This window comes from Amblyraja radiata, chromosome 15 (assembly GCF_010909765.2).
Source record: "Amblyraja radiata isolate CabotCenter1 chromosome 15, sAmbRad1.1.pri, whole genome shotgun sequence".
Taxonomy (NCBI): Eukaryota; Metazoa; Chordata; class Chondrichthyes; order Rajiformes; family Rajidae; genus Amblyraja; species Amblyraja radiata.
This window is the reverse complement of record NC_045970.1, coordinates 30,134,925-30,156,580: the sequence shown is the minus strand read 5'-3', so window position 1 is coordinate 30,156,580 and position 21,656 is coordinate 30,134,925. Positions and strand designations below refer to the sequence as shown.

The 21,656-nt window shown below is 40.6% G+C and overlaps 2 protein-coding genes across 2 annotated transcripts in view; both read left to right on the top strand.

Moving 5' to 3' along the window:
* The window catches only part of LOC116981152 (V-type proton ATPase subunit B, brain isoform-like), a 50,623-nt gene extending 42,309 nt beyond the window's left edge, over positions 1–8,314 (top strand). The window contains exons 9-14 of the mRNA XM_033033953.1: positions 998–1,121; positions 2,759–2,909; positions 3,977–4,059; positions 5,327–5,431; positions 6,073–6,202; positions 7,240–8,314. Of these exons, the coding sequence (XP_032889844.1) occupies positions 998–1,121; positions 2,759–2,909; positions 3,977–4,059; positions 5,327–5,431; positions 6,073–6,202; positions 7,240–7,382 (736 nt within the window). The 3' untranslated portion in view covers positions 7,383–8,314. The remainder of the gene's footprint in view (positions 1–997; positions 1,122–2,758; positions 2,910–3,976; positions 4,060–5,326; positions 5,432–6,072; positions 6,203–7,239) is intronic.
* Positions 8,315–14,851: 6,537 nt separating this feature from the next.
* shtn1 (shootin 1) overlaps positions 14,852–21,656 on the top strand; it is a 43,502-nt gene continuing 36,697 nt past the window's right edge. Inside the window, exons 1-2 of the mRNA XM_033034462.1 lie at positions 14,852–14,944; positions 16,062–16,269. Of these exons, the coding sequence (XP_032890353.1) occupies positions 14,852–14,944; positions 16,062–16,269 (301 nt within the window). The remainder of the gene's footprint in view (positions 14,945–16,061; positions 16,270–21,656) is intronic.

Sequence of the window (21,656 nt, the reverse complement as noted above, 5' to 3'; positions counted from 1 at the left end):
ATAAATCTCTCTGTAGACTTTGAAAATCTACTTCATTATCCACAACCCCACCTATCTTAGTATCATCTGCATACTTACTAATCCAATATACCACACCATCATCCAGATTATTGATGTACATGACAAACAACAGTGGACCCAACACAGATCCCTGTGGCACCCCACTAGTCACTAGTAACCCCAAGAGTTACTTCAGCCCTCAAGATTCCAACATCTGCAATTCCTTGTTTTTCTGTCTTCAATAGATATGGTGGGTCCTGGGACATTTTGAGGAATAGGAACTTTGATGTACTAGTCCAAGGATCCTGAAGCAGGGGATGAAGTCGTTGTATGAGATACTTGCCTCCATTAGCTTAGGACTTAGAAAATAAGTGCAAGGAGATTATGGTAACATCTTATAAAACATTGTTTAGGCCACAGCTGCAGTACTGTGTACAGATCTGATTACTATGCAACAGGAAAAACTTGATTCTCTGGAGAGTGTGCCGAGCAGATTTACCAGGATATTGTCTGGGATGGAACCTTCCAGCTTTCAGACCAAATAGGAAGAATTTATGTTTGTTGGTAAGGAAGACACATAAGGGTACCTGACATAGATGTTCAAATTTATGATCAGCAAAGCTAGGGTAGATTAGTGGTGCTGAGATACAAGATCACTGATGATCATATTGAATGCCAGAGCAGGCATGATGGGCTGAATCGCCTTTTGCTATTGACACAAATTTAAAGTTTGACATCCAACTTTTCTGCTTTTTGCCAATTCCCACAATATTTTAGCATGATGTCAATTTTCAGTACAATGAAACATTTAAAATTGATTAAAGAGAATTAACCAACATATTGGTCTGCCCTAAAGATGTCAGCCTGTATGATTGCTCTGAACTATCTAATCTGCAGTACAATATTGTATTTTGTATGTGCAAAACGTAAACTGAAATGTTCACATTCAGAGGCAACTACAAATCTTAGTACTGATGGTTAACTGTCTTTTCAACAGCATTGAACGCATTATTACTCCTCGCCTTGCACTGACTACTGCAGAATATCTTGCCTACCAATGTGAAAAGCACGTGTTGGTTATTTTAACAGACATGAGTTCTTATGCTGAGGCTCTGAGAGAGGTATGTGTTTCTTTTAATGTTTATCCTGAATTAAACAAGAATTTTCAAATGTTGGTTGTGACTGGAAGCATTTATCGGTTGATCCTATAGATACTTTTTTGCTGAGGGACTGAAGCTGCTGCAAAATGCACATGTACTATAACAGTAACCTAGGAGTAGTGTGAATAATGAAATGCAGAAAATCCTGATCATTCTTTTGTTATTCTAGAATTGAACTAGATTTCTCTCTCATTGACTAGCCAATCAACAGCAAGAAAATGCCTTGCAGCATTTACCTTGGTGTTGCATAGAAGCTTCTTCAAAGCAGGCATACCTTGAGATTTTGCATCGGAAGTCAAAAAGACTTCTTCAAAGTAGATCTGAAGAAGGGTCCCAAAGCGTCACCTCTCCATGTTCTCCTGGGATGCTGCTCGATCCGCTGAGTTACAGCAGCACTTTGTCTTTAATTTACATCAAAGCATTTGTGTTGGCTTATAGTTTAGTTTAGAGATACAGTGCAGAAACTGGCCTTTCGGCCCACCAGGTCCGCGCCAATCGGCGATCCCCATACACTACCATTATCCTACACACTACGGACAATTTGCAATCTTTACCAAAGCCAATTAACCTACAAACATGTACGTCTTTGGAGTGTGGGTGTAAACCGGAGCACCCGGGGAAAACCCGCGTAGCCACTGGGAGAACGTACAAACTGTGCAGAGAGCACCAGTAGTCAGGCTCAAACCTGGGTCTCTGGCACTACAAGGCAGCAGCTCTACCGCTGCGCCACTGTGATGCTCACGGTGTGTGCTAATTTATTTAAAGGGCCTTGATCCCAAGAAATTCTCATTCATATGTGTGAATATAACCAGTTAGCTCCAGCTGATATTTGTACACTAACTTTTGAATATTTTCTGTAGTGGTAGGATAGATATGGCAACACAAAGAACATAAGTTCCCCTCTCCCATTTTAGTAATGGCTCTAATTAAGGTCTAATGTGGAACCAGATTGCCGGTATATTGATTTACTACTGAAACAGAGCATATGTCTTCCATCTTCTGAGTGCTCAGAGTATTGACTTTTTCAAGATTTTCGGAACAACATCACTTTAACATTTTGGCGAGGAGATCTATGCATGCAGAGTAGAAATGAATGTCTTTCCCCAGAAAGGAACTAGGAAATTGGAATGGTATTGTCCATTGTCAGGAATTGTATTGTCTTTGGGAAGAATTACAGGATTGCTTAGGAATAACATCAGAGACCCCTCAATTTTCCCAAATATAGCAGCATAGGCGGAAGGCTTAAACGGATGCCCTGCATTGAGCTTCGGAGGGATCCTGGGACAGAATTTTGAGGTTGAATGCAACTTCTGTAATCCTGATCTTCCTTATTCTGCAAATTTAGCGCGTTGGCTTGAATTAACCACACTTCCACACCAATTTCCTCGGTCTTGATTTAGTACAAAAAATATGCGTGTATAATGAATTATTACTTTCGGTTGCATAGAATCTCTGCAATGCACGTAAGCCCTATTATACAGTGTTTACCAATTTTCCTTTTGTACTTAGCAATAAACATTGCATCAAACTAAAACATGAAGTACTTTGAATATTTGGGGTTAAAATGTATGCAAGTTGTTTATCTTTTCTACTTTAAGGTTTCAGCAGCTCGAGAAGAAGTACCTGGGCGTCGAGGTTTTCCTGGTTATATGTACACAGATCTGGCTACTATCTATGAACGAGCTGGACGTGTTGCGGGCAGAAATGGTTCCATCACACAGATTCCTATACTCACCATGCCAAATGATGGTGAGTAAAGGGACTGAATTTTTAGTTGATCTATAAATGTTTTATTTATACAGTGTCATGTATTGAAATAACATGTGTAAGTAAGAACTGCAGATGTTGGTTTAAACCGAAGATACACACAAAAAGCTGGAGTAACTCAGCAGGACAGGCAGCATCTCTGGAGAGAAGGAATGGGTGACATTTCGGCTTGACACCCTTCAGACTCAATAACATGATGCATTCGGAGGAAAAATAACTAAGTTAGACAATTTTAAACAATGTGCTGGACAAAGACCTGGTGTTTTTACCTATTTACTCTTCTCCTTGTACCCTTTTCTTGTCTCCTCCAACTTTCACTTTCTCCTTCTCCATTTGCATCTGCCTCTAGAGCTCTTCCCTCTTTTTAAAGGAGGTAAGACTGCTGCAAAAAGCATAAACCACAGAATTCGAGAAATTAACCAACATATTTCTTGCAAACTTGCTTCCCTCTTCTGTAATTGTGGGTTTAATTTTGGGAAGCATCAGTTTGTAAAGCTATCAAGCCCTTGGCAAAACTGCAGAATAGATTTTTTTCAGAATTAAATTAAGGATGGGAGATGTAATTTAGGAGTCTAGGGGATGGTTACTTTGTTTTTTTGTTGTTGCAGGGAAGATTAAAGTGAGATTATTAGAAGTGTTGAAAATTAAGTGCGAATACAAATGTTTACATCGTGGGTGGTGTGTCGATGTAATCAGTAATGAATTATAGGGCATAAATTTAATGTGGTTTTGAAAATAATTAGAGGATATCATTATGAATTGCAGTATAATGACTGTTAGGGCCATGGAAGCAGATTTAATAGAAACTTTAAAGATATTCTTATACATGCTTAAAAAAAAAATGCAGTGCCACAGGGCAAGAACAAGGTAGAGGGATAAACCTTTAAACTTGTGGCTTGTGCCACATTGACTGATTCTCTTGTAGAAGTGGCGGAAAATCCTGCTACAATCTTTTTACTATCTGAAGAATGTATTTCAGATAAAATGTGTCTGAAGTGCTGGTTTACTGCGGAAAATTAAATGATTCTATGCCTTTCTATTCATTATAGATATTACTCATCCTATTCCTGATTTAACTGGATACATCACAGAAGGACAAATCTATGTTGACCGTCAGTTACACAATAGACAGGTATTCAACAGTGGGTATATTAAAAAAAATATATTGCGTATATTTATGAAATTTGACATAGTGGTTAGTTAGATTATGGCCCTATTAATTTAAAACCCTCGGATAGTGAAAGCACTAAGTTTGATATGTGGAGGAGGCAGAATTGAAAAGCAGATAACTCGTGTTAAACTTGTACTGAACTTTGGTGAGACTGAACTTGAGAATACTGTAAATCTTTATTGCTTGCCAGTTTACAAAAGGAAGTTCAAAAATACCAGAATGATGCTAAAACTTGAAGGCTTTATCTTTCAGAAGATTAAGCAAGCTGGCGCTCTGTTCTATTGAAGAAAGAAGACAGGAACCTGGTTGGAAATCTTTGCAATCAGAGTTTTAGTTTAGTTATATTACAGCATATAAATAGGCCCTTCAGCCCATTGAGTGCACGCAGAACATTTATCGGCCACTCATATTATTTCTATGTTATCCCACTTTGCCATCCACTCCCAAGGGCAATTCTTTAAATATAGAGACCAATTAACCTACAAACCAGCTTGACCTTTTGGGATGTGGGATGAAACTGGAGCACCCGGAGGCAACCCACGTAGTCACAGAGAGAACGTACAAACTTTACACAGACTACACCCGAGATTAGGATTGAACCCAGTTCTCTGACGCTGAGGCAGCTGCTCTCCCAACTGTGCCACTGCTGTGTGAAAGGATTTTAGAAGATGGATTTAAAATTGATTCCACATGCAAACAAGAGCAGAACTTTAAGTCATAAATGTAATATCATCACTGACAAATATAGTAGGGAGTGTTGGAAATGTGTTTACTGAGAGAATGGTTAGAATATAGAAATGACTATTTGCTTCCCTGGCAATAAGGCAGTCAGAAAATCTCAGTTTAGCCACTCACTCGCCTGAGGAGTGTTGATGCTCACAGAACTACAATCAGGACAATGCTCCAACCCAAAGTGAAATAAACACTTGGACCAGTAGCTACAGTAAGCAATTTTCAATTCAACTGCCGTGTCGTGACATGGTTGGGAGGGATGGGGAAGGGGGGAAATGAATGGTAACATGTAAACAATTGTGACTGAGTGCACTTTACTCTTGCATTTTATGCAGTAATAGGATATGTACAGTGACTCACAATTTGTTTGATGCAAATTATCTGTCCCTCTAATGGCAATTTAAAAATTACTGCCCATGGGGGATAAATGCATCTAGGTATTCACTACGGAAGCCAGAAGAAAATTGTCTTACAACTTCAAATTGCTCTTTTACAGATCTACCCTCCTATTAATGTATTACCATCACTATCTCGATTAATGAAGTCTGCCATAGGGGAAAATATGACACGGAAAGATCATCCTGATGTGTCGAATCAACTGGTAAGATATGCAAATTCAATATCTAAAATTCAATGGTTTCAGAAATTATATGTTATCTAAAATGGAACAGATACTATTTATTTTTTTAAGCCTAGATGAACAAATGCACTTAATTCTGAATTTAAAAGCTGAGCAGCATGTAATGCAGTTAAGTTAATCTTGTTTAGTTGAGAAGGGGCATGAGGTTTAGTCTATGAAATAGATTTACTTTCCACAAATCATTGTTAGGTTACCATAATAACTATTGGAAAGAGAATTGGAAAGTAAAATCTCTACACAAGGCTTCTTGTAAGCATATGAAGCCAGGTTTAGCCAGTCCCACCCTATATCCATCACATAGGTGCTTCAAATTATGTACCAATCTTTGTAAAAAAGAATAGATTGTAGAAGGGGAGTAGTTTGATTAATCATTTTTATTCATTATTTCTCTTTTATTAATATTAACAGAAGCATGAAGTTGACCTTGTTTAAAATTAGGTTCCTTACACTCATGAAGTATACGAAGGTATTGAAGCTTAAATAAAACAAAATAATATTAGCATGATTAAAACTAGTCTAGTTATCTAGATTTTAAAACTTTTTTCTTAATCTATTTTTAAAGTATTTCTGAATAAACTGTGAAAATATATATTTCTTTTTAGTATGCTTGCTATGCTATTGGCAAAGATGTCCAGGCAATGAAGGCTGTGGTTGGTGAGGAAGCTCTCACCCCCGATGACCTGTTATATTTGGAATTTCTGCAGAAATTTGAAAAGAACTTCATTGCACAAGGTATGTGCAGATGGTCGTGTGTACAATGAGAAAGTTTCAAAATCTTTAATCCAAAAGTAATTTCCATGTGTTATTTAGAATTGTGATTGTTTGAAAGATACAGCAGGGTAACAGGCCCCTCCGCCTACCAAGGCCGCGCTGACCCTCGATCACCCATTCACATTAGATATCCCACTTTTGTATCCACTCCCTACACAAGTGACAATTTACAAAGGCAGATTAACTTACAAACCCACATGTCAATGGGATGTAGGATGTTGCAGAGGAAACCCGGGTCACAGCAAGAACATGCTAACTCCATGCTGACAGCACCCGAGGCTAGGTTTGAACCTGTGTTTCTGGCACTGGGCCAACAGCTGTGCCAATTTTTTTGGTTTGTTCAGGATCTGGGTGCCTGCTGCATTTGTTCCTTATCCATAGTTAATCAGGAATAGGTGGTGGTGAGCCCCTGTCTGTAACAATTGCAGTCCTTCTCATGGAGGTACTTCTACAAAGCCACTGGGTAGGGATTTAGTTCCAGGACTTGGACCGATTATCAAGGAAGAACTGGGTAAATATTTCCAAGTCAGGTGCATTACTTGGAAGCAAATCTGTGTGCAGTGATGAATCCATGCAACCACTGCATTTGACCTGTTTGTTGGTAGAGGTCATGGATTTGGAAGGTGTCAGAATAATCCAGGTGAGTAACTCCAGTGCATTTAGTAGATAGCACACATTGCAATAACTGTGCACCAGTGGTATAGAGATGGATGCTTAGTGTGGTTGATGAGGTCCTGAAAAAAGTGGGCTGCTTAGTCCTAGAAGGTACTCCGCTTAATGTGTTTGTATTGCACAATAACATGCAATGGTGAGAATTCCATCAAACTCCTACTTGTGAGACAGAATGGGTGGAAAGATTTTAATATGTTAATAAAAATATTTGCAAACACATCTTTTTACTATTAGGTATTAAATTTAAGTTTATAATGTTTCTGTGATTAAAAAGAAAATATGCAAATTAGAATTTGGATAAGGGACTTTTTCTTTGTTTTGCTTAGGTGCTTATGAAAACAGGACCGTATATGAAACACTGGATATTGGGTGGCAATTACTCCGGATTTTCCCTAAGGAAATGTTGAAACGTATTCCTCAAAGTATTCTGGCAGAATTTTACCCAAGAGATTCTACCAAGCATCAGTAAATCTCTAAATACAAGAGTAAAACCTTTTTATTTTACTTTTAAAAGAAACATTAAGTATTGGAACATTATACACTTTACACACTCCAATTGATTACATATATCTGTGTTTGTATTGTAAAAAATTAAAAGTTATAATGATCAAAATATCACTTAGGAGTACACAAATTGAAGCTACTTTAAAAAAAATGTTTACCTGTTTAGCATGCTGATGCTCTTAGAAATTTATTTACACCTATTGGTGATCAAACAACCATTGAGAAAGGTAAATTATCTCATCACAAAAGTAAAAAATTAGACATTCAAAGGGAATTGCAGAGCCAATCAAGCCCTGAAATGGAGGGGGACTATGTATAAACACCGCTGTAATTTCTACACAGTGAAACCAAAATGTATAAAAATGGCCTTTTTAAAATCTGACAATGTGCACTTTAACCACAAGTGATTTTTTTTTCTATTACAAATCTCAAATTGTGGAGTACGAAGGCAAATAAATAACTGATGGATCTTTGTCCCAAACATTACGGAGGGCACAGTAAATAATCATTAACTAGACCTTTACAATTATGAGGTGTGGCCAAAATGACAATTATTAGTACAAAAATAAACAGGTTGTTTAAAGTGTATTTGCCTACGTAGTCATGTATTTCAAAACTGGAATGTATTCTGTGACATTTAAAGTCTTGCTTAAAAAATGTTTCTTATCAAGACATAAAGTAATGGAACAAAAAGATCTATCTAAAAAGATTTATCTAAATGGTGCACTTTTTTATGTACTGATCTTGAGAAATCGCTCTGTCTTTAAATATAGTTATTATAGTGGTGAAAATATTATTGAAAATCATTTGAATCTCTGATTGCTGACTTTCTAGCTGGGCAAAAATAAGATATAGGAATACATTCCAATTGATTACAATAAAAGAAACTGATAACTGTATAAGGGGGTACACAAAATTGCTGGGGAAACTCAGCGGGTGCAGCAGCATCTATGGAGCGAAGGAAATAGGCGACGTTTCGGGACGAAACCCTTCTTCAGACCAACGTAGAGCAAATTTACATTCCTTCGAACTAAATGCTTTTGTTTTTCAAGCTGTCTCTTACCCATTAAACCTGGGTCAAAAATAATGTACATCCATGTAAAGTAATGTTAAAATTAGATTTTGGTGGATATTTGTGCAATTAAAATATACATGGTTACAAGCAGGAAAAAATATATTTAACATCTATATCATGTCAAGAGAGTAAATTTTCTATAATGACATTATTGCAATTGATACAGTATAAAACAAAGGATATAATTATTGAATATGGTTTATTGTTTTAATGCCAAGTGATCTTTTGGTGTACCAATGTGAATTTAGTGCCTTTCCATTGTTAATCAGTTATTAAATACTATACACTTCAAAGCATAAAGACATGTAATGTGCCTCCAAGATTTTTTACTTCGTCACTAAGATTTAGCAGATTATTTTTTTTCATGTCTAAATGTAAGAGAGACTTTAAACTTTAGGATATTTTATTTTGGTTTAAAAAATGAATTGTGTTCTCTCCTTCATAAACTGTTACAGAAGCAACATTTCCTTTTGCTTGCTGCCAATTTCCATTTTATTCTTGCATGGTTTAACTGCGGTATTTAGTGAACCTTCCTGTCTGACTCAGGATAACTTAATGATCAATAAGCATTAAGAACCCACAGACTTCCCCAATGTATTGTCCCAGTCTGTTCCTTTAAAGACACCATTCCATTCTCTCTGTCATACCTTATCTGAGACTTTCCACAATATTCTACTGACCTGTTTCCATTGGTGATTTCCACCAGACAACCCTGTACTTTCCCACTTCCCCTCCCTCTTCTATTTATTTTTGCTCGTTGGCCAGAGAAAGGATGTGTTTGCCTGGCAAACTGTTGCCCAGCAAGACTCCTCTTGCTGGACCTTGCTTTCTACCATATCAGGCATTATTTTCAATAGAACATCCTTTAGTTTAGAGATGCAGTGTGGAAACAGGCCCTTCTGGACCATGCCAACCAGTTATCACCCTGACATTAGTTTTATCCTACACACTGGAGACAATTTACAGAAGCCAATCAAACTACAAACCTGTACGTCTTTGAATTGTGGGAGGAAAGCGAAGCACCCAGAGAAAACCCACCCGGTCACGGAGAATGTGCAAACTCTGCACACAGCACTCGAGGTCGGGATTGGACACGAGTCTCTTGTACTGTGACGCCGTGCCACTGTGCCGCCATTTCTGTCACCTCCAGTAAGATTCTACCACCAGACACATTCTGAAGATACTGTTTCCTCACAACATATGTGGGTGGGTGCCTGGCATGGAGATCGTTCCACTGAAACGGGCTCGGTTATCGTTTTACAGAAACTTCTCTACATCGGCGAGACCAAGCGCAGGCTCGGCGATCATTTCACTGAACACCTCTGCTCAGCCCGTCTTAACCTGCCTGATCTCCCGGTGGCTCAGCACTTCAACTCTCATTCCCAATCTGACCTTTCTGTCCTGGGCCTCCTCCATTGTCAGAGTGAGGCCCAACGTAAATTGGAGGAACAACACCTCATATTTTGCTTGGGTAGTTTACACCTCAGTGGTATGAACGTTGACTTCTCGCACCTCAGATAGCCTTTGCCTTCTCTCTCTATCCCCTTCCCAGTTCTCCCATTAGTCTTACTGTCTCCGCCTACATTTAATCTTTGTCCCGCCCCCTCCCCTGACATCAGTCTGAAGAAGTGTCTTGACCCGAAACGTCGCCCATTCCTTCTCTCCTGAGATGCTGCCTGTCCTGCTGAGTTACTCCAGCATTTTTTTGTTTACCTTTGGTTTCTCACAACATCCTGGTCAATACTTGCATTGCCACCAATTTCTCAAACACTTTCTTCTGCAACTGAAGTTGAAACAATGATAACTATTTTACTGACATCTACAAAACCACTGACTGATGGGGAGTGAGAGCAGAGTTACGGGGTATAGAAGAGGCTCTGGTGAGAGCCTCATCTATAGTAGAAGAGGGGAACCCCGTTTCCTGAAGAATGAGGACATCTCCGATGCCCTATTGTGGAACAGCTCATCCTGGGTGCAGATGCGGCGTAAACAGAAGAAATGGGTGTAGGGGATGGAGTCCTTACAGGAAGCAGGGTGGGAAGAAATGTAGTCCAGATAGCCAAGGGAGTCAGTGGGTTTATAGTGGATGTCGGTTAGTAGTCTATCACGCGCGATGGAGATAGTGAGGTCAAGAAATGGTAGGGAAATGTCGGAAATGGTCCAGGTGTATTTGAGTGCCGGATGGAAGTTAGTGGTGAAATGGATGAAGTCAGTGAGTTGTGTGTGGGTGCAGGAGGTAACACCAATGCAGTCGTCGATGTAATGGAGGTAGAGTTTGCGGATGGGGTCCTGGTATGTCTCGAACAAAGATTGTTCGACGTACCCTACAAAGAGGCAGGCATAGCTAGGGGCCATGCGCGTGCCCATAGCTACGCCTTGTATTTGGAGAAAATGGGAGGAGTCAAACGTAAAGTTATTAAGGGTAAGGACCAGCTCCGCTAGGCGGAGGAGATTATTAGTAGACGGGTTCTGCGGTCGAGGGGACCGACCAACTGCTCCATCCTTAACTCCCTGGTCAATTTATCCCTTCCCACCCAAACCACCCCTCTCCTGGCAACCGCAGGAAATGCTACACTTGTCGCTTTACCTCCTCACTTGACTCCATTCACGGACCAAATAGTCTTTCCAGGTGCGGCAGAGGTTCACCTGCACCTCCTCCAACCTCATCTATTGCATCCGCTGCTCTCGATGTCAGCTGCTCTACATCGGTTAGACTAAGCGTAGGCTTAGCGATCGCTTTGCCCAATCCCTCCGCTCGGTTCGCATTAACCTACCTGATCTCCCGGTGGCTCAGCACTTCAATTCCCCCTCCCATTCCGAATTCGACCTTTCTGTCCTGGGTCTCCTCCATGGCCAGAGTGAGGACCACTGTAAATTGGAGGATCAGCACCTTATATTTAGCTTGGGAGGTTTGCACCCCAGCGGTATGAACATTGACTTCTCTAATCTCAGCTAGTCCCTGCTTTCTCCTCCTCTTCCCAGCTCTCCCACAGCCTACTGTCTCTGCCTCTTCCTTTCTTTTTCCCGCCCCTCCCCACATCAGTCTGAAGAAGGGTCTCAACCCGAAACGTCGCCTATTCCTTCACTCCATAGATGCTGCCTCACCCACTGAGTTTCTCAGCATTTTTGTCTACCTTTAACTATTTTACCTGGTCGCTTCACGCCATCCAGCAACCCAAACAGTCCTATCAGGTGAACCAGCAATTTACTCGTTCCAATCTAGTGCAATACATTTGGTGTTCACAATTCCTCTACATTGGAGAAACCAAATGGATTGGGTAACTGCTTAGTGCAGCAACCTGAGCTTTTTGCTGCTTGTCACTGTTCAAGTAACTAGTTTTTTTTGTGTATATTTAGAATCAAACAGTTCTGCTGTAAGGTTATCCGTCTGTAACATGAGCTCAGTTTTCCCTCTGTGGTCATTGCCTGATCTGATAACCATTTCCAGCTTTCTCCCTGTTGGCTTTGTGTTTCAGGAATAGCTCTGATCTGTATGTCACATTTTTACCATGTCCCCTTTGTTGGCCATACAGGTCTGTAAACAGAATCACATTGATCTCATTCATTCTATCAGTGATATTCCCTTCCTCCTATCCATCACTCCTCCATTCACTCTGCATAAAACTATCACCTGACTTTCAAAGTTTTAATGAAGGATCTTTGACTTAAAAGGTTAACTCTTTTTTTCCATGTATTTTCCCTGACCTACAGACAGACTGTTTCCAACATCTATTTTCTAACACCTGTATTTTTGTAATGTTCACCACCTTGTCTCTTTGGTAGGTTTGAGCACGTAAGTTCCACTGTACTTGTAGTTTACTTCTATAAGAAGATGAGCTAATTCTGGGCCTTACAAATTGATGCTGAATGCAAAAAGAAGTTGTCTTGATAAATGTTTATGAATTAGTCGGAGATTTGTGGCCACCACTGAGGGACCACAGGAAACTTATAGACTAGAGAAACTAGGATTGTTCATATAGAGATATTGTTCAGTGGGGATTTTAATAACTTTTCAAAACTACTGTGTTTTAATATTTTAATATGGAGAAACTTTTTACACTGGCAGGACAGTGAGAAACTCAAAAACATTGACATGAGACTTGCATAAGAACCTGAGAGATGAGCAACTGTCTTGCTCTCCATGTTCTGATCTGCAATGCTTCCTGAAGGGGATGGTGGTAGATTTATTGCAAGTTTAAAAAAGAAACCTTGCAAAACATTGTGGAGAAGTTGAAGTGTGATTTGATTTAAATAGCTATTGCAGAGTGGGAAAATTTGACATATTTCCCAGTGCTGTGTTACTGAAACATTCCGTAAAGTTGTCTATCAAGTGTGCAATTTGTGAATTCTTGCCTTTCATTAGCGACTGCATTTCAAAAATTTGAATGGTTGTTTGGAAGGTCTACAGTTGTGCAACAAGACATGAAATGGCTGCAGGTATTACATTTCAGCTGGAAACGCAAGAGACTGGAGGTGCTGAGAAATGAAGAAAGAAAGCTGCTCAAAGAACTCCAGTCAGGCAGCATCTGAGGGAAAACAATGGTCAACGTTTTGGGTAAAGACTGCTCAGCCTGAGCAGTTTTGCATAAACACAGTTGTGCTTTATTTTGTATTTTGAAACTGGATTTGATTAATTTATTCATCATTTCTACAGTGCTCTTCGGGCATGTGGATCAAAATGAAAGGTAATCCAAGTAATCACGCTGACACGCTTTTACTCAGCAAAGGTTATCAATTCTCCAATCAATTTTCCATCTGCTCTACCAAAGTCTAGGCATGTTGGCCTTCATAACAACATGTTAGCCTTCATAACAAAATTATTTGATGTTGCCAAGAAACCCTGCCCTTTGGAGGAATTAGCTGTGGCTAAAGCTCTAAGATAAATGGAAATGTATTGGACATTTATTACATGGTGAAATGAACACAATGCCACCTTCCTGCTACTGAAATAGCCTTGGGAACCCTTAGTTGAATTTTAGACAATAGACAATGGGTGCAGGAGTAGCTCATTTGGCCCTTCAAGCCAGCACAGCCATTCACTGTGATCATGGCTGATCATCCACAATCAGTACACTGTTCCTACCTTCTCCTTATATCCCTTGACTCCGCTATCTTTAAGAGCTCTATCTAACTTTCTCTTGAAAGCATCCAAAGAATTGGCCTCCACTGCCTTCTGAGGCAGAGAATTCCACAGATTCACAACTCTGAGTGAAAAAGTTTTTCCTCATCTCCGTTCTAAATGGCCTACCCATTGTTCTTAAAGTTGCCCCTGGTTCTGGACTCCCCCAACATCGGGAACTTGTTTCCTGCCTCTAGTGTGTCCAATCCCTTAATAATCTTCAATAAGATTCCCTCTCATCATTCTAAATTCTAGTGTATACAAGCCCAGTCGCTCTATTCTTTCAACATATGACAGTCCCGCCATCCCGGTAATTAACCTCGTGAACCAACACTGCAGTCAATAGCAAGAATGCCCTTCCTCAAATTTGGACTTAAGCTTTCTTCACTACCTGCTGTACCTGCATGCTTACTTTCTGTCACTGATGAACAAGGACACCCAGACCTCGTGGTACTTCCCCTTTTCCTAATTTGACACCATTCAGATTTTAATCTGCTTTCCTGTTCTTGCCACCAAAGTGGTAACCTCCCATTTATCCACATTAAACTGCATCTGCCATGCATCTGCTCACTCACCCAACCTGTCCAAGTCACCCTGTATCCTCATAGCATCCTCCTCACAGTTCACACTGTCACCCAGCTTTGTGTCACCTGCAAATTTGCTTATGTTACTTTTGATCCCTTCATCTAAATCATTAATGTATAATATAATTAGCTGCGATCCCAGCACCAACACTTGCACTACCCCACCAGTCACTGCCTGCCATTCTGAAAGGGAACCGTTAATCCCTACTCTTTGTTTCTTGTCTGCCAACCAATTTTCTATCCATGTTAGTGCATTACCGCTAATACCATGTGCACTCGTTTTGCCCACTAATCTATCAAAGGCTTTCTGAAAGTCCAGGTGCACTACATCCACTGGCTCTCTCTTGTCCATTTTCCTAGTTACATCCTCAAAAAATTCCAGAAGATTCCATTAGCTTAATACTAGCAGTGCCACTAAAATTGAAGGCCAGGACCAAAATTATGCATGTGACTTATCTGCCTAGTTAGATTATCAACTTTGTTCAGCTAGGCAGTATAAATTGGGTGTAAGCAAAGCCGATATTGATCTGGAAGTGTTAAGTACAGCAATATTTTCTTCAAAGTTGAATATGTATACTTGCTTTATTTGGCTGCATGAAGGTGCTGTATATCAGCTGCCACTTGTTAAATTTTCCATTGATTTGTAAGTATTCAAAATGGCTCAGAGCAGCATTGGACATAAATTTCCAAATCTCCAGGAATGGAAAATTCAAGAAAACAAAAGCGGAAAGTCTGTCCTAGAACTTCAAGTAGGGAAGTCCTGGCTGTATTTTGTCTGTACATTTCATCTTCAGTCCTTATGACCGCAATGATTTCTGCCTATTTCTCAATTACATGCTCACAAGAATGCCATCGGAATACCTAGCAATGGTTTCCCTATGTGCAGAAACAATATCCATCTCTAATCTACTACCTTCCCTGGTCTCTCTGTATCTACTACTTGTTCAGTGCTGAAATGCTGCAACTAAATATTGACTTCACCCCTCTCGCTGGTTTCTACCTGACACTGAACTATATCACTTGCAAACTTGGTTTCAAATGGTCCCTGCCAATGTTTTTTATTACATTGCCTGACTCTGCCACCATTACTGCTAGTTTGTTGAAATTACATTAATTCCATTCTTACCCTGGAGCTGACAATTTCAACACCATTTTTTCTATTTTACCCTCTGTAAACCCAAGGTCGCCCAGACTATGCTTATATCCAAACTCACACCAAGTTCCTTAAAATATTATCTTTTTGTTCAAGCTTTTGAGGTAGCCCAAAACTTCCTTGTGCAGCTTGTCAAGACTTCCTGCACTGTGTCGAAGCACATTTTGTTGCATTAAAAGTACCGTATACGATATTCTCAAATTTAAAGGGTAACATTGACACCAACATCTGAAAGACCCAAGATGGATTTTGATTGAAAGATACATATCTTTCTTTATATAACTTTCGGCCCCTAGGTCAGCGAAAATTATTGATCACCCGTTTACATTAGTTCTATGTTATCCCTTTTTAGCATCCAATCCCCACACCCGGGGCAATTTACAGAGGCCAATTACAAACGTGTACATCTATGGTTATGTGGAAGAAAACCGGAGCACCCAGAGGAAACCTGTGCGGCTATTTACCTGCGTTTGCACGTGACAAATCAAAAGCACCATCTCATAAAACGAGTTTGTTACTACCAGTTTCATGGCAACATAATATCGATCAAAATCAAAATTGTTTCATAACGTGATAGCCGCACACGAACAAAACATGTTTGGTTAATGCCCTATAATAGCTTAATAGCTTTCGGAGACGTAACACATTAATATCGTTGATCAACATAAACACCATAAATAACGTATTTGTGTCAACCTTGTTCCTCTTCCTAGAACAATCATCCTATCCCCACTCCTTCCGGCTTTGTGTTCAGGTTAGGTTCACTTACACTGAGCCAGAGCTGTCAGTTACACCTGGTGCCACACGCTGTAACCTGCCGCCTTCCTGCTAACAGGTGGATTCCAGAGCTTAAACGGTTCGTGGAAATGGCCACTTCAGAAGAGGAACAGATCACCACCCTCAACGACTTGTCTAAACAAGGTGCGTGCTTGTGTTGGAGAGATTGTCTTTCATCTCTATGCCCTCGGAACCTGCAAGGGGCTCCTTCCCCTGACGTGCCTGTTCCCGTGTTGTGTGAGTCTGGGTCTCCTATTTTATAGGATCTTAAAGCTGTTTCTAAAGTTTGGGAACTTGGTGAAAACTTAGCTAGAATGCAAATGGGTGACGAATGTTGGCTTTGGTAACATTTAAAACAAGTCGCCAAATTCCACTGTTCAAGAAGTGGCAGATCATAGAGCTTGTGACTTACGTGGAGGTTGTAATGACAACGATGTTTAACAAAATGCGAGGCAGAGGCAACGCACCTCTGAAAGAATCATGCCGTTTATATATTTCAACGCCTCAGTGATAAATGTTGGGAATTTTAGGATTTTTAAAGTCGATAGACTTTAGAATGCGCTCTATCACAAAACGTGGCTTCGTTGATCATGCTTAACAGCTATTTCGCTCTCCCTAAATTCAGACAACTTTATGAGAGTGTCAAAGTCCATGCTGGGTAATTTCTGTAGTTTTTAGTTGCAGGTATTACAGGTATTAACAGAGATTTTCTAAAATATGTGTTGTCTAGATTAAATCTCTAAAGTGGTTCAAGAATCATTGATTATAATAATACATATAATAATATAAAAAATAATACAAATTCCTCCTGAGGCTGTTAGTTTAAACATTTGGAAGTTCTACAATCGGCAGTCTGTTCGCCAGTGGTGTTATATTTTATTTGTGTGGTTTATTGGCACACGATCCACCTGTTTATTGTATGTAATATTGTAGATCAAAGGTTAGCTAAAATAGGATCTGGCAAGATTAGACAATGCGTTTTTGAATATGGTATGTATGCAGATGGCTGTTATTCAACTCATTGGATCCATGTTGACTGCATCATGCGAGCATGAAAGATGAAGTATCTTGGTCGGCATGGGCAAGTTGGTTCAAAGGGCCTGTTTCCCTGCTGTATGACACTGGAGGAGATCCTGTTGTGAACATCAAATGTAACATGATGGAATAAAATAAATGCAAGTGAATTGTTTCATCTGGAAGGATTGTTTGGATCCCTGGATGGCGGGAATGGAAGAGGTAAAACGGCAAATGCTGGACCGCATACAGTTGCTTGAGGAAATGCCGTTAGGTGATGAGTGGATAGTAGGTAATTGAAAACAAAACCATCCCTTTGGAAAACCTGGAGTGGAGGGGTATGTGGGAGGGATGATATCGCTGATGGTAGTAATTACAATGGAAATTGTGATATGAACATTACAAGAAGAACCTGGAGATTCAGTATAATTTGTAATCTTTTGAGTAGCAGAATGAATTGCATGAATTATAAGAACAATTATAAGAACAAAACAGGTTCACCCACTTAGAAGCTGTTGGGACAGAAAACGTTATCACACCGAGCGGTGGACTGGCTTGTGAAGCAAAAAGGGCTGTTGAGCCAAAACCAAAGAGGCCAGCATCAGGCAACGCCATTGTAGTTAGAGACTCCATTGTGAGAGTACGGACAGGGGTTTCTGCAGGAACAGACGGGATTCGAGGATGGTGTGCTGCCTTCCTGGTGCCAGGATCCAGGATGTCACGGACAGAGTGCAGAAAATCCTCAAGGGCAAAGGTGAACAGCCAGAAGTGGTAGTGCATGTCGGCACAAACGATGTCGGAAAGAAGGGGATGAATATTCTGCAGCGTGACTTTAGAGAGCTCGGAAAAATGCTGAAAAGCAGGACCTCCAGGGTTGTTATCTCTGGTTTGCTTCCAGTTCCTCGTGCTGGCGAGAGCAGGAACAGGGAGATACGAGACCTGAATGTGTGGCTGAGGAACTGGTGCAGGGGGCAGGTATTTAGATTCTTATATCACTGGGATCTGTTTTGGAGTAAGGGGGAACTGTACAAAAGGGACGGATTGCATCTTAACAGGTGGGGGACCAGCATTCTGGCAGGCAGGTTTGCCACTGCTACACGGGTGGTTTTAAACTGAATAAGGGGGGTGGGGTGTCAAATGGGATAGTCGAGGACGGAGTTCAAGGGAAAGAGAGTAAAGGGATGGTTAATGACCCCAGAATTAACGGGAAAGGAAGCTCACAAAGGGATAGGGGAGTATGGCCAAGTTTAATAGGGATCGATGTGAAAGGTGAGATGCGTAAGGAATTAAAAGTATTGTATATGAATGCGCGAAGTATAAGAAGTAAAGTAGGTGAGCTTGAGGCTCAGTTAGAGGTTGGTAGATATGACATTGTGGGGATTACTGAGACGTGGCTGCAGGAGGATCGGGCATGGCAACTTAATATTCAGGGTTATACATCCTAGAGAAAGGACAGGCAGGTGGGCAGAGGAGGGGGGGGGGGTAGCTCTGCTTGTGAGGGATGGAAATCAGTCCCTTCCCTTGCGAGGGAAGACATAGGGTCTGACAAGGTAGAGTCACTGTGGATTGAGTTGAGGAATTGTAAAGGCAAGAAGACACTAATTGGTGTTATCTACAGACCCCCAAATAGTAGCCCGGATGTAGGGTGTAAGTTGCAGCAGGAGTTAAAACTGGCATGTAACAAAGGTAATGCCACTGTGGTGATGGGGGATTTCAATATGCAGGTAGACTGGGAAAATCAGGTTGGTTCAGGACCCCAAGAAAGAGAGTTTGTAGAATGACTCCAATATGGATTCTTAGAGCAGCTTGTAATGGAGCCCACCAGAGAAAAGGCAATTCTGGATTTAGTGTTGTCCAATGAACCAGATATGATAAGAGAACTCAAGGTAAAGGAACCGCTTGGAGGTAGTGATCATAATATGATTCGTTTTAATCTGCAATTTGAGAAGGAGAACGTTAAATCAGATGTGTCAGTGATGCAGTTGGACAAAGTGAACTATGAAGGCATGAGAGGGGAGCTGGCCAAGGTAGACTGGAAAGGGATCCTAGCAGGAATGACCATGGAACAGCAATGGCAGGAATTTCTGGGCATAATCCGGAAGACGCAGGATCATTTCATTCCAAAAAGGAAGAAAGATTCTAAGGGGAGTAGGAGGCAACCGTGGCTGACAAGAAGTTAGGGATAGAATAAAACTAAAAGAAAAGATGTATAACACAGCAAAGAGTAGCTGGAAGCCAGAGGATTGGGAAACTTTCATAGGACAACAGAAGGAAACAAAATGGGCAATACGGGCTGAAAAGATGAATTACGAAGGGAAGCTGGCCAGGAATATAGAGAAGGACAGTAAAAGCTTCTTTAGATATGTTAAGGGAAAAAGAGTAGCAAAGTCAAATGTGGGTCCCTTTAAGGCAGACACGGGTGAAATTATTATGGGCAACAAGGAAATGGCAGAAGAGTTGAATAGGTACTTCGGGGACTAAGGAAGACACAAACAATCTCCCAGATGTACTGGAGGACAGAGGATCTAAGGGGGATAAACTGTCTGTGATGCAACTGCAATATTCTTGATTAATGATTTGGAAGAGGGAATTAGGAGCAACACTAGCAAGTTTGCGGATGACACAAAGCTGGGTGGCAATGTGAACTGTGAAGAGGATGTTAGGAGGTTGCAGAGTGATCTGGACAGGTTGAGTGAGTGGGCAGATGCGTGGCAGATGCAGTATAATATAGATAAATGTGAGGTTATCCACTTTGGCAGCGAAAACAAGGAGGCAGATTATTATCTCAATGGGGTTAGGTTAGGTAAGGGGAGGTGCAGCGAGATGTGGGCGTCCTTGTACACCGGTCACTGAAAGTTGGCTTACAGGTACAGCAGGCAGTGAAGAAAGCTAATGGAATGTTGGCCTTCATAACAAATGGATTTCAATATAGGAGTAAAGAAGTTCTTCTGCAGTTGTATAGGGCTCTGGTGAGACCACATCTGGAGTATTGTGTACAGTTTTGGTCTCCTAATTTGAGGAAGGACATCCTTGTGATTGAGGCAGTGCAGCGTAGGTTCACGAGATTGATCCCTGGGATGGCGGGACTGTCATATGAGGAAAGATTGTAAAGACTAGGCTTGTATTCACTGCAGTTTAGAAGGGTGAGGGGGGATCTTATAGAAACATATAAAATTATAAAAGGACTGGACAAGGTAGATGCAGGAAAAATGTTTCCCAATGTTGGGCGAGTCCAGAACCAGGGGCCACAGACTTAGAATAAAGGGGAGGTCATTTAAGACTGAGGTGAGAAAAAACTTTTTCACTCAGAGAGTTGTGAATTCATGGAATTCCCTGCCACAGAGGGCAGTGGAAGCCAAGTCAATGGATGGATTTAAGAGAGAGTTAGATAGAACTCTAGGGACTAGTGGAGTCAAGGGATATGGGGAGAAGACAGGCACGGGTTATTGATAGGGGACGATGATCGCAATGAATGGCGGTGCTGGCTTGAAGGGCCGAATGGCCTCCTCCTGCGCCTATTTTCTATGTTTCTATCTATGTTTCTAACAAGGTAGAGGATTGAGACTCTGCTTAAGACAGTTTAAAAGGGGTGATAAATATAGAAATGTTGTAATGGTAATAATTAACTAACAATAGGAAGACCCAAGGCCCAGGACACCAGTGAAGTGTTTCAAATAGGAAGGAAAATTGCTAACTTTCTTTGGGGAATCTTCAGAAATAGACATTGCAATGCACGGTCAAAGTATACAGCGGGATATAGATCCACGATACAAATTGGCGGAGAAATGGCAAATGGAGTTTAATCCGAACAAGTGTGAGGTGTTACACTTTGGGAGATGAAATGTAAGGGGTAGATATACAATTAATGGCAAGACCCTCAACAGCATTGATGTACAGAGGGATCTTGGGGTCCAAGTCCAAAATGCAGTGAAAGTAAAACATGCAGGTAGAGTGGTAAAGAGGGCATATGGTGTGCTTGTCTTCATATTTTGGGGCATTGAATGTAAGAGTAAGGAAGATATGAAGCAGCTTTATGGGATTTTGGTCAGGTCACATTTGGAGTATTGTGGCAGTTTTGGTTGCTCCATTGCAGGAACGATGTGGAGGCTTCGGAAAGAGTGTGGAGGAGGTCCAAACAATTCAACATTACAGCTGAGAAAGCACTCCTCTGCTTTCTCATAAGACCAAGGAAATTTAACATACCTAGGCCTGGTTAGGGGAATAAATGCTTTACCATTAAATGCACAGAGCTTTTTCAAACAAATATATAATTCCCATTATTAAAAACTTGCTGTCGCATCAAAATATGTATTTTGGCCAGGCTGTGCATAATGTTGCCCAACCATTAAAAAAAAAAATTGTTTGTGTTTTTCTTAAAGTTTTATTTAACCCCTACCAGACCTTTGAATATTATTAAACCTTTTTCTTTGCATCATGTTAAGATCCCATGATTATGAAAGATGGGACTAAATTACAATCTATTCTGTAATATTTCAAAAGTTCTACTTTAGATAGTT